General features: G+C 51.0%; 1 protein-coding gene across 1 annotated transcript in view; it reads left to right on the top strand.

Annotated features, from left to right (window-relative positions):
* Window positions 1-10,469, top strand: part of PITPNM2 (phosphatidylinositol transfer protein, membrane-associated 2) — a 34,091-nt gene extending 23,622 nt beyond the window's left edge. Inside the window, 9 exon segments of the mRNA XM_009070575.1 lie at window positions 2,548-2,662; window positions 2,664-2,679; window positions 5,516-5,632; window positions 6,483-6,599; window positions 6,960-7,108; window positions 7,785-7,934; window positions 8,214-8,397; window positions 9,634-9,762; window positions 10,131-10,469. Of these exon segments, the coding sequence (XP_009068823.1) occupies window positions 2,548-2,662; window positions 2,664-2,679; window positions 5,516-5,632; window positions 6,483-6,599; window positions 6,960-7,108; window positions 7,785-7,934; window positions 8,214-8,397; window positions 9,634-9,762; window positions 10,131-10,469 (1,316 nt within the window).
* Window positions 10,470-12,839: the final 2,370 nt, after the last annotated feature.

Raw genomic sequence — 12,839 nt, 5'->3', positions numbered from 1 at the left:
AGCAGGAATAAATATCAAGGCTCTGACAAACAAAGTTCTCCTCCCCAAAGCACATCCGAGAGCCGATGCCACCCTCCCCATGTGTGTCATTTCACTTGTCCTGGTAAGACATTCCACCAAGCACTTGCTAAATCCCAATCTGCTTGGGAAGAAGCTCCTGGGGGAGAAGGTGTTTGCTTTGTGCTGCTTTCCCACCCACGGAGAGCTCGGCCAGCCAGGCCGGGTGGTGGTTCGTGGGGAGGTGTTTTTGCTGAGGTGATGCTTCAGGGCTGATGTGTGGTGACAGGAGGATCCTGCCCCTGTGAGCTCTGGCAGGTTGGGCCCATGCAGCACTTGCCTCTCTGCTTTCCCAGCACTCTGCCCCTTCGTGTAGCTTCTGCTTTGTGTCGTTGATTCCTCCGCGCGTTTCGCAGCCGTCGGAACCTGTTTGTGAGGTGAGGGAGGATGAGTCTGGCCATGGTGCAGGTGTGTCCTGTCCCCATGTGCCACCTGCTCTGCAGCTGCCACAAACCCCTTCCCTCACCTCCCCAGCACCAGCGTGTCCCCTGAGCCCTGGTCTTGTTGACCTCATGGTTGTGGTGGCAGTGTGAGGCTGTGGTATTAAGGGTTGGATGTGATCTGTGCTAATCCTCAGGGAGAGGTGAAAGAAGCCCAGAGAGGCACTGCAAAACCATAGCTCCCTCCCAGGAGCCTCCCTAGGGTGCAGCTTGCCTTGTGCTGTGAGTTTCTGCAGGATGAAATCAGTGTGAGCCATCATAATGAGTGTGATTTCTACTTTTATTTATTTTATTTTTCCTTTTAGAAACCAAACACCACCCTAATCATTGTAGGGGGTTTAGCCTTCTGTCCCAACTTGCCCTCCCTCACAAATCCCCTACCCAAACCTCGTTCAAGAGACGTAGGCAGCATAAACATGAAATCCCTTGGAAGGGAAGAAAGCTCCAAGGGCCACGGAGTCGTGCTGCAGGTTTTGCTCTTCGGATACCCGACCTGGACATCAAGACAGGTATTCTGGAGACATCCACTCCAGTCAACCTCCTCTCTCATTCAATGATCACAGAACTTCACACCAAATCTCTGCACTTTCACTGAGGCACTTGCACCTTCTGATTGCATTCTAACAAGTATTTCTGTCCCTTTGCTCCGGAGATGATCATAACAAGGCTAACAACTTGACAGAAACAGGAATTCTGCTGGGCAGAGACGTGGGGACAACACTTCTGCCTCCACCACTGTCTTTTGAGCATGGAAGAATCATCCTGTCTGCTTCCTGCAAAGAATCTGAAATTACCCAAGCTCAGGACTTACATGAGAAATGAGAGGTTGGGACGTGACCAGGAGCTGTCAGTTTGGAAGATGGGGAGTCAGACAGGGCTGTGAGGAGGTGCCTGTGTGCTCTGGAAAAGCCATGTTGATCTATCAAACCCTCCTCCTCCTTCCCATGGCTCCTTAGAACAGCAGGGACCAGCAGGGTGAGGGTGGCCTGGGCACTCAGCACAGCCAGGGCTGGGCCATGGGGTGTGCTGATGCCATAACCCTCTGCACATTGCTGTGGTGGGAGCTTTGTGCAGGTCTCTGGAAGGAGCTGGTGGATCCATCTTTTCAGTTCAGCATCTGTGCTCATCCCCAGTTAGATTTCCCTTAACAGATCGTACCTTAAACCTGGCAGCTTTCCTGGAAGTCCTTAAAAAGGGAACATTGTCACAGAGAAAACCCAAGCTTGAGGAAGCCCTTGTCAAAGTTCCAGCTTGCATCTTGCATGCAAACACAGCTCTTCCTGCTGCTCTCTTGATCTGATCCATCCTCTCTTTCTTTGGCTGCTTTTCCAGGCCAGAGCACATGGGCATTGAGGACTCCTCGCTGCTGGGAAAGCAGCCTGTGGCTTTGGGCTCTGAGGCTTTGGGCTGAGACCTGCTCATTGCCAGGGAGTTGGACATGTGTGGGCAGAGTTCAGGGCAGCACTGAGCTGTGGGAATGTCCCATGGGTGAACAGCAGCTGTTGGACACTTGTGTGCGAGTTGGTGACTTCAGCGTGTGCCGTACACCCTGTGCCTTGTGGTGCCTTTGAGCATCTCACGTGGATTCCCAGTATTCAGATCCTCTTTAGTGTGGCCAATGCCTGGATGCTATTCCTTGGTGAAACTAGAAGAGCTGGAAGCAGGGCCAGAGATGGCCTGGGCAGAACACACACATCCTTCCTCCCACAGCTCCAGGGAGATGTGTTTCTGCCTTATGCTTTGGCACGTGGATTCCCAGACTCATTGCACACAAACCTTGGACCCCTTGGCCAATTAATACCTTCCCAGCAGTGCCTTCCATTCCTTAAATAAAGGAGAGCTCACACACTGGTGCCTGTGTGTGTGTTCATCCCCTGGTTTGAGCACGCACCGAGCCATGGGGCAGTTGTTCCCTCTTAGCAGTGCAGCCAGCCAGGGAGCAGTGTCTGCCATACCTGGAGTGAGGAGCCAGAGCCCTGAGGTTCCATTTGTGATGGAGACAGCACATGCATGTGAATCCCCTTTGTTTGAATGAGTCTTTTGCTTCTAGTTGCTGCCAAGTGGTGGGGAACCAAACGGATCGACTACGCCCTGTACTGCCCCGACGCCCTGACGGCTTTCCCGACAGTGGCTCTGCCACACCTCTTCCATGCAAGCTACTGGGATTTTTCTGCTGAGACAGGTAAGGTCATCCTTCCTCCCTGATCTCCCCTGGGCTGGAAAATGTTTTGGAATCTTTGCTTGTTCCACTGTTTTTTTCCATAACGCTTGTTGATGCGTTGAGATGAAAAGATACCCTTTGTCCCCACAGATCCATTTTCTTCTCCTTCTTTTTGTTCCTCACCTGTGCTGTTAGTGGAGCTGCACCCATGCAAACTTCACAGACATGTGCTGTCACACGTGGTTGGTTTGGGTCTGGGTTTATCATCAGGGCAGGTTTCAGATGGGCTCACCAGGGATCCATGGAGAGAGCCCAGGGCCATTCCTGTCAGATCACAGTGGCACTTGTTTCTTGAGTGATCAAGTTCCTCATGTGCTCTGGGCTGGCCCTGCTTGAGTGGGGAGGTTGGACCAGATGACCCACTGTGGTCCCTTCCAGCCTAACTAATTCTGTGGTCTGTTCTCTGTGTGTGCCAGTTTGGATTTCAAGACTGAAACTTAAAGGAAACTTCTGGATATGCTAACAGAAATAGCACCAAATACAGTAAAACCAAAGGAGAAGTTTTGTATGAATTTGACAACAGTTGGTAGGCAAAATTCAGCTCTCTGTTTTGCCTTGCTAAATTATCATGGTCTCCTGTAGGAGCTCATTGGGATTTAGCCCTCGTTCCTGCAGCACTAAGCAGTTCTGGGGCCAGGAAAGTGGGGATTGCTGGTGTCTGGAGTCTGACACCTCAGAGTTTATCAACCTACATTTGGCCTGAGATTCAAATTTACTGGTTAAAATGTGGGTTTTATTCCTAAAAGAAATATTTTTCCCTTCAGTTCCTTGGGGATGAGGGGGAGTTATTTGCCTTACGAAGTAAGAACACCCCAGGGAACGATACTTAGAGCACAGACTTGGAAAAAACAAAACTCAAAGCAACTCTGTGGATTGTGTTCCCCACTTCAGTGCTGGGTTTGCATTGTGTTAGTTCAGCTGCTAAACCCTCCCTGCTCTCTTCCAGCCTCCTCTACTGCAGTTCTCAATTTTTTATGATTCTGTTGGCAAACTTTCTTTCAATGTTATCTTCCAAATAATGTAAGAACCATAAACAACAGAGATGTCAGTGCTGGTGGCAGCTGAGCAGTAGCAATAATCCAGTGAGACCCTTTCTTTCCAGGCTGTATCCAGCCCAGTGAGACATCTCTGTGCTCACACACACCTTGCTGAATGGTGCCACATCAAACTCAGCCTAACAGGGCTGAAAAGGAGAGCACTGTAATTGTGTGTGAGTGGGAAAACTCATGACAGTCTCATACACAAAATGCTCCACCCAAGTTACTCAGAATTCAGCTCAGACCTGGGTCTGTAGCACTGTGTGGTGCTTCAAATCTTGTGGCTTGAGTACCTGGAGGTACATCTCCATCCATTCTAAGCCTGGCACCCCTTTTCCCAGTGTCTCTGCTCATTAATCTCTGCTTCAAGACCAGGGTTTTTCTCATTCCCTGTCTTTTCCCTGTCCTTCCCAAGCACCACACCACAGCTTCCCCTAATAAGGACTTGTTTCTGATGGCCTTCAAAGTCATCTCTGGGCAAAATGTAAAAAAGAAGCTGTTGAACAGTTTTCAGCCTTCAAAGATTAAATCTTGTTAAAACAAGCCCAAATAGGGCTCAAAATAGTTTCCTGATTTAAATAATGTTCAGTAAAACTCATTATTTTGTTTACATTGGATTTCCATGAACTCTCTCCCCAGCAAGCTCATCCTCCCTGGGGTCCTTTTTCTATTTCCCTGGATGAAAACCAACTTCAGCTCTGCAAAGTGAGCTGGCCCATGGCAGACCATTACAGCCCAGCTCAGCTGGAGAGCTGCTGACCCCACAAAACATGTTCAAGGCCTTGTGAAAGTGCCCACATTTAAGAGGCCTCTTAATTTTTCAGTCGCTAAGGATTATTGCAAATTTGAGCTCTTTGTGCAGAGTCACATCTCGGTCCTGTGGCAATCTTTGAGGTGTCTCCTCACCTTTGGGTGTGCCTTTTCCCTTCTTAGAGCTTAAGAGCAACCTAGGTAGGATCTAACTCTCCTCTCTCCAAGTTCCTGCTTCCCATCCCTGCCTGTGTCCTGGGGACAGGCAGGAATTGCCCCCAGGAGCTGGCTGGAGAGCATCACCTTGCTCCCTCTCTGATCCTTGTGCTGCTGCAGTGACATTGCACCAGCACCAAGTCCTAGAGCTCTGTCAGCCTCAGAGACAAGGTCAGGATGGACAGACAGCCTGGGCTCTGCCTCACATTGGCCAAGCTGGATGTCTGTGTGCCTCTACTGGGGTCAAACCAATGAGAGGAGCAAAAGCAGTAGGACAAGAGCAGTCTGGAATGTTTTGAGTGAGTTTTGTACCTGCTGACAATTTAAAAAACCTGTGAGTGAGTTTTGTACCTGCTGACAATTAAAAAAACCTGTCCCAGCCAGGATTAAGTCAGTGCTGGCCACAGGATTTGCTAGTTCAGAAGAGGCCACTCATCCTGTAAAACCTGCAAGCTGACAAGCCAAATACCCAGCAGCAAACCCAGGGGCCTCTCTGCAGGTATTGCCCTTCCTCAGCACTGGCCCAGGAGAGGTGGGACAGCATGGGCAGGGCAGGGGGGTCACTGTGCAAGTGGCTGATGTCTCAGAATCACACAGAATCATTTAGGTTGGAAAAGACCTCTAAGATCATCAAGTCCAACCTATGACCTAACACCACCATGTCAACTAGACCATGGCCCTAAATGCCACGTCCAGTCTCTCCTTAAACACCTCCAGGGATGGTGACTCCACCACTTCCCTGGGCAGCACATTCCAATGTCTAAAATGTCTCATTGGGATCTGTCCTCCCACAGGTGATGAGACATGAGAACTCAAGTGTTTTGGAGCTGGATGGGAAGGAGGTGTCTGTCTTCACCCCCTCCAAGCCCCGTGAGAAGTGGCTCCGCAAGAGGACACACGTGAAGCTCCGGGTAAGGAGGTTTTTTGAGCTGCCTCAGAGAGTGTTGTCATGGGTTGATTTGGGCTGCACAAACTGCTCTGGGGGCAGCCAGCCTGGGCATGGCATGGACAGAGGGTCACGTTGCATTGCTGGTCTGGGTCAATGACTATGTCCTACCTGTGTAGGTGTGAAAAAGCAACTCAAAAATCTGTATTTGCAAGGTCTCCTCTTGGCCTTGAGTCTGTAAAACACAGGAAACATTGACTGTGGGTCAGGAGAGCCAGAACAGATTGTCTTTCAAAGTTCAGTAACACCAGTTGTCTGCTCAGTAAATGCCCTTTGCTCCCAGTAAAGTCTGTAGTTCCTGAAAGAAGGCAATTCTGTGCTCGAACTGAACCAGTGTCAGCAGATTTGTCTGGCAACTGTTTGTGTTTCCTTTCAATTTCAAAGTGTAAGAGTTAATAGACAGTATAGAGCTGCTCGTACAACCTGCCATGGAAATTGGCTCTCCAGCCATGTGCACTCCAATCCACTTCTGTGCTAGAACTGAACTGGTGTCAGCAGATTTCTCTGGCAGCTGTTTGGATTTCCTCTTAGTTCCAAACTGTGAGAGTTAATAGACAGTATCAGAATGACTTGTACAACTTAGCACTGAAATTGGCTCTCCAGCCATGTGTGCTCCAACCCACCCACCAGAGCAGGGCACAGAGCCTCACCTCTGCCACAGGTCACGTTCTTTCCCAGAGCTGAGGGTGGAGTGGAGGAGGGGAATGGCACAGAGAAACCCATGCTCTAGTTTGTCCAGTTATATTTGGCATTTCCCTGTGAGGCTCTCCATTGCTGCAACCTTTTTTTCTTACTTTCCTTCTTGCCTCATGCAGAACGTCACAGCCAACCACAGGATAAACGACACCATTGCTAACGAAGATGGGCCTCAGACCCTAACTGGGAGGTTTATGTATGGTCCATTAGACATGGTCACCCTCACAGGAGAAAAGGTACTGTTGTGTGCTGTGAGGGTTGTGCACCACATGCTGAGAAGAGGGGACAGGGACAGAGGCAGTGCTGGTTGGTGCCTCTTTGGTCCCTGACAGAGTTTGCTGCCCTTGCATCTTGGCCACGTTCCCCTGCTCAGATTTGTGAGTGCCTCCCACTAGGAACAGCATTCACCTTCACCATCAGGGCCAGGTTTCACTCCAGCACCCTGATTTTTGGGTGCTTCTCTGCTCACATCCATGCAGTGCAGAGGGTGAGAGCAGGACCCAGCCCAAAGGGCTCAGCTAGAAGGTCCCTGTGCTCAGCCTGTTCCACTCTGTGTCTTTAATGCTGTGGGTGACTCAGCCTTGCTGTCCTCCCAGGTGGACATTCACATCATGACCCAACCACCATCAGGAGAGTGGGTTTACTTTGACACAGAGATCAGCAACAGCAGTGGCAGAATTTCCTACGTCATCCCCGAGAACCGGCGCCTGGGCATCGGCGTCTACCCCGTCAAGATGGTGGTCAGGTGAGCTACCTCGGGGGCTGCAGGAGCAACACAAGAGCAATTTGATGACTGCAGAACGTGGCCCCTCCTTGTGGGGCATCTCTGTTGTTGGGTGGGTTCAGAGCCTGGTTTACCAGCAACAGGGACAAAGCTATTTGTCCTCTGCAACGGTAAGAGGAAGATCCATGTTTTATTCTGGCTCATGCATCACCACCAGCATGGGAATTGAGCTCCTGCTGCAGGAGCAGGTCTTGTGCTCCACAGGGTATGGCCTCACGGTCATCTCCAAAACTGCACAGCTGAGCATATTTTAAAGACTGTAAACTTGTCCTTGAGGGACAGAACTTTGTTCTCATGATGATTCACAGCTCAGGGGCCCCAGCTCAGCTCCAGTTGCTGATGTTGAGCTCTGGAAGGTGGAGGAGGGGAGCATCTTCTCTGGGGTGAATCTAGCAGTGGTTTTCTGGGGATGCTTTTTTGAGTCACTGTTGCCAGGGCTCCAGAGTACTATTCCATCCCTACTTTACACAGAGACCTTCATGCAATGCCCATCACTGCTGTGACTGGGGATGGCATCACTGTTGGAGCCTTTGGGCCAGATTTGGGTGTTGCTTTGAGGTCATGGTGCTTCTGCAGAGCTCAGTTGATGTTGTCTGAATATCTCAATGCCTCTAAGTACCTTCATCCCTTCCATCAGGGGTGACCACACGTATGCAGACAGCTACATCACGGTCCTGCCGAAGGGGACGGAGTTCGTGGTGTTCAGCATCGACGGCTCCTTCGCCGCCAGCGTGTCCATCATGGGCAGCGACCCCAAAGTCCGCGCCGGAGCGGTGGACGTTGTAAGGTCAGAACCACAGCATCGCTTAGGTTGGGAGGGACCACAGTGGGTCATCTGCTCCAACCTCCCTACTTGAGCAGGGCCATCCTAGAGCCTGTGGCTCAGGATTGTATCCAGATGGTTCTTGAGTACATCCAGTGAGGGAGAATCCACAACCTTTCTGGGCAATCTGTTCAGTGCTCAGTGACTGCACAGGAAAGTTCTTCCACATATTCAGGGCAGTTGATGTTTGACACTGGCATTGCTCTTGATCTACAATCCATTGACTCATGACTTTCCTTCTAGGCACTGGCAAGACCTCGGCTACCTCATTATCTATGTCACAGGCCGCCCTGACATGCAGAAGCAGAGGGTGGTGGCATGGTTAGCACAGCACAACTTCCCCCACGGGATCGTCTCCTTCTGCGATGGGCTCGTTCACGACCCTCTGCGGCACAAGGCCAACTTCCTCAAGTCCCTCATCACGGATGTAAGCCTGAGTCTGCTGAAATATGATCATAGCACAGGTTTAGATTGCTCCTCATCCAATTGCCCCTGTCAGCGCCAGACTCTTGGCAGCAATGTGACCTGCAGTGGAAGATTAATCTGTCCATTTTATTTTCATCCTTTTGTCGCTCTACAGAAGTGTCTATGCTGTTAAATCGTGTTGTCTCTGCTCTGCACTGCTCCATCTCATCACTGTTTCCCCCAGCACCAAACACCTAATGGAACAGAGCCAGCAGAGCTTCTCTTTCCCACACATGCACTTTTTGTCACGTTTGGTGGTTTTCTGCTTGCCCATGGAGCAGCCAGCAGGGCCGAGAGGGGATGGAGCTGCTGCAGAAATGGCCTTGAACCACATAACCTTGACAGAACATCTTCCAAGCACTTGACCCCTGGGAGGTCTTAACATGGCTCAGCTCAGAGTCTTAGAGAAGCTCCAGCTGAAACAAAGTTTTCTGTGTCTGACAAGTGAAGGAGCTGACAGTGTCCTGAGTTGCCCTGCCTAGATTAGCAGGGAAAGCCTTTCCTTAACTCTCCTGGGCTCTTGTTTTGTCCTGAGTTGCAGAACCAGCTGGTCCTCACTTGTTCCCTTGTCCTCCAGAAGAACAAGTTAGGGACCAAGGTCAGAAAATCCCTTTCCATTGCCCTGACCTGCAGCTGTGGGGACAAAGCCAGCCAGGCTGTGGTGGCACCAGTGGGCTCACCCCCCCTGCCAGCCACAGCACCAGCCCCCTGAGGAAAGGGCTGTCTGAGAGCTGCTCTTTGCTTGGAGTGGAGGCAGATGTATCCCTGAAAAGCAGCATGTTTTGCTGCCTGTCCCTTCTCCCTCTGCCCAGCTGGTACCAGCAGTGCTGCACGCAGCTGGCAGAGGGGAATACTCCTGGCTAATGATTCTTGCACAGGGAGTTGCAGCTCCTCTCCCCCAGTGGCAGCAGGCAGGGAAGTGTGTGGCATCCTTGCCCCCTGCAGACCTCAAGGGAAGGCTGTGGATCAGCAAGTGGAGATCTGCTCTTGTATTGCTGTTACTCCTCTTGTTCTGGCCTGTTAACATCCCCAGTTAATTAGCACTTCACTTGGTGGTTCAGTATCCAGCTGGGAGCTTACATAAGCTCCAGTGACCTGAGATTCCCACAAATGCCATTGGGAAATCCAGAGCTCTGCCTGTTGAGCAGCAAGGGGCACCCATGTGTTCTGACTGTGTGTTGCTTTCTCTGTCCCACAGCTCCACATGAGGATCCACGCGGCGTACGGATCCACTAAGGACATCTCTGTGTACAGCTCCATCAGCCTCCCACCCACACACATTTACATCGTCGGCCGACCCACCAAGAAGCTGCAGAGCCAGTGTCAGGTAGGAGCCTTGGAGGTGCTGCCAAGAGCTTCCCATGGGAGGGAGATGGGAATTTGATCATCTCAAGACTGATGATTATGCTGTGGCCAGGAAGATAGGAACTGTCCCATGGAGCAGGACCATATGCATCATTCTAAGCGGTGCCATGGCTTGTCAACCCAGCCAACCTGGCACAGCAAACTTATTTAGCTACGTGGGGCTCTCAGGGAAAACCTGTCCCACCTCTCTAACCACCCTCATCATTCTAAGTGGTGCCATGGCTTGTCAACCCAGCCAACCTGGCACAGCGAACATATTTAGCTCCCAGGGGCTCTCAGGGAAAACCTGTCCCACCCCTCTAACCACCCTCATCCCCTCTCCTCCCACAGTTCATCACGGAGGGTTACGCAGCCCACCTGGCCCAGCTGGAGTACAACCACCGCGCGCGCCCCGCCAAGAACACCACGCGCATGGCGCTGCGCAAGGGCAGCTTTGGGCTGCCCAGCCAGACCGAGTTCCTGCGCAAGAGGAACCACCTGCTGCGAACCATTTCCTCCCAACCTTCAGCCAGCGGCACCAGCTACCGGCCCGAGCGCACGCAGAGCCAGTCTGACAGCGACAAGGACAGGGAGAGGGAGCGCAGCCAAAGAAGCATGAGCATCGCCACGGGGTGCTGGGGCCGGAGTGCGGCGTCCCGGCTGGAGTCTGGCCTCTTGGGGCAGAAATAGCCAGAGCCAGGATTGTCAGCTGCAGCCACCAGAGGAGAAGAAAACAAAAGGAAAGAGGGACGAGGCCGGCGTTTCGGGCTGGAAGGGTCAATATGGTGCTACTCTAACAACATCACGGTGTTCTGGGAAGAGATGGGACGTGTCCCACGCAGAACGCGCAGGCCTTGCGGCGAGAGCGTCGGGTTTGTGCAGCAGGAGCCCAAGGAACAGCTGGAAATCGGGGAGGGAAGAGTCTCCAAGATCAAGATCACGCTCTCTCCTGCCTCCTTCTCTTATCCAGGTTTAGTGACTGTAAATATGTGCCTCCTCGCCTCGTTAGCCATCGCTCCGACACGCGTGACCGAGTGCTGTCCTCAGAGCCACAGGAACAGGGATGAGCTGGGCAGACTTGCTCTTGGCTGTCCCAGGAGTCAGACTGAGGTGCTCTGCGGTGCTGGGTGGGTTGGGGATTGGTAACACACGGTTTCCCTGGCACAGACAGCCCTGAGTGAGGGATTTATCGTGGGCTGTGCCAGGCAGAGCCACCAAGAGCTTTACCTGTACAAAGAGCTTCAAGTGCAGCCATGTCCTCGAGGAGTTTGTGCAGTGGCAAAGCTAAAGCTGCATCGATGCTGTTGGTAGAGGCAGAATGTTGGCAGAATCATGCCCAGGACAGAGGGGGCAACCTAACCTGTGCCAGTGTCTCACCACTCTTACAGGAAAAAACTTTTTTCTAAGATCTAACCTAAACTTTCCTTCCTTCTATTTGAACCCATTACCCTCGTCCTATCACTGCAATTCCTGTCGTTATTGTTATTACTGTTATTTTTTAAAGAGACCTTTTAGAAGCCGATGGAATTTCATGTGTTGACCTATTAAAAGAGGAATACAAGCTATTTTGTTTGCACCACTCTTACAGGAAAAAACTTTTTTCTAAGATCTAACCTAAACTTTCCTTCCTTCTATTTGAACCCATTACCCTCGTCCTATCACTGCAATTCCTGTCGTTATTGTTATTACTGTTATTTTTTAAAGAGACCTTTTAGAAGCCGATGGAATTTCATGTGTTGACCTATTAAAAGAGGAATACAAGCTATTTTGTTTGAGCTGTTACAAACCTCAGACACTTTAATTTGCTGTTAAAGTCTCCAGATAGTCTCACTATGTATTATTTCCAACAGTAACCACCACATATTTGGAAGCAGCTGAAGGCACTCAGCAGCTAGATTGCATTGCAGTTCTCATCCAAATGCAGGGTCTGACTCTCTCAACACCCACCTCCGAGATGTTTTCTTCTTCCCAGGTTCTCTCCAAGTTCAGTAGCAGCTTTCATGGGAACTAGACTCGCTTCTTTTACCTGTAGTTACTGAACTGTCAAAACCTCATTGTTTTTTGCACTGACGATTTTTAGAATGGAAACCTGTTACCATCTCATGTAGCTACACCTCAGTGTTTGTAGTGCATGACAATGAAATATTGCTAAGCCAGGGTGTGTGTGTATCTATACATATATCCACACACACACACATGTATATATATATGTATATATTTAAAACTGTGCAGAAGGTTTTTTTTCCAGCAGTAAGGAGACTGTAAGGAAGTGTGCCAACAATGTCAGGCAACCTTAAGAAAAGGCCATATCTTCATTTTCCTGGTGTGTTTCTCAGTGGATGTGCCTGAGCTGAGGGTTTGGGAGCTGCTGGAGGGAGCTGGGTGGGCACGTGGCACAGGGAGTGCCGTGCACGGGGCGAAGCGCTCGCCGCGGGATGGCACCTGCACGGGGCAGGGATGGAGGAGAACAGTGCCTAGAGCAAGGGCTTGCCAAAAAGCCCCTTAGTCCTGCCCCTCTTGGGGCCAGGGAAGGTTCCCTCCTTGCACACACCTCCTGGGGCAGAGGGGCACCCGCACCGGGGGGTTCCCTGGTGCCCATTTACAGCCTCTTCACGTGGAGATTTTTCTAGTCCTCCCGAGCTCCCCAACGGCGCGTAACCTCGCTCTCCCCACCACGCTGTCTTTGTATCACTTTCTACTTCTGAGGATCTTCTTTCTAACAGAGAATTTTTTTAGACTGGCTGCTTGGTTTTTCGTACGTGTTTCAATAAGAAGCGCGGGACGGCCGCACTGAGATACACAGCACTGTGAACGCTGCTCTGCTCGCTGGCTCTGGGCCACGGGAGGCAAATCTCACTCCTCCCGAGGTGGATCTCACACCTTGGAGGGTGGAAGTGGAGGCAGAGGAGGGACAGTGCTGAGCTGCCATCGAACCCACCCACCCAGTGCGTCTCCCAGCCTGACTGCAAAGTGTTTAACCACTTCTCTTTGATAATTAGCCAATTACAGAATGTACCTGATGACTTTTCTTACCGAAAACTGACTTCCCTTTCTGCTGAC

This window comes from Acanthisitta chloris, unplaced genomic scaffold (assembly GCF_000695815.1).
Source record: "Acanthisitta chloris isolate BGI_N310 unplaced genomic scaffold, ASM69581v1 scaffold15242, whole genome shotgun sequence".
Classification (NCBI taxonomy): domain Eukaryota; kingdom Metazoa; phylum Chordata; class Aves; order Passeriformes; family Acanthisittidae; genus Acanthisitta; species Acanthisitta chloris.
This window is presented reverse-complemented; position numbering and strand designations above follow the sequence as displayed.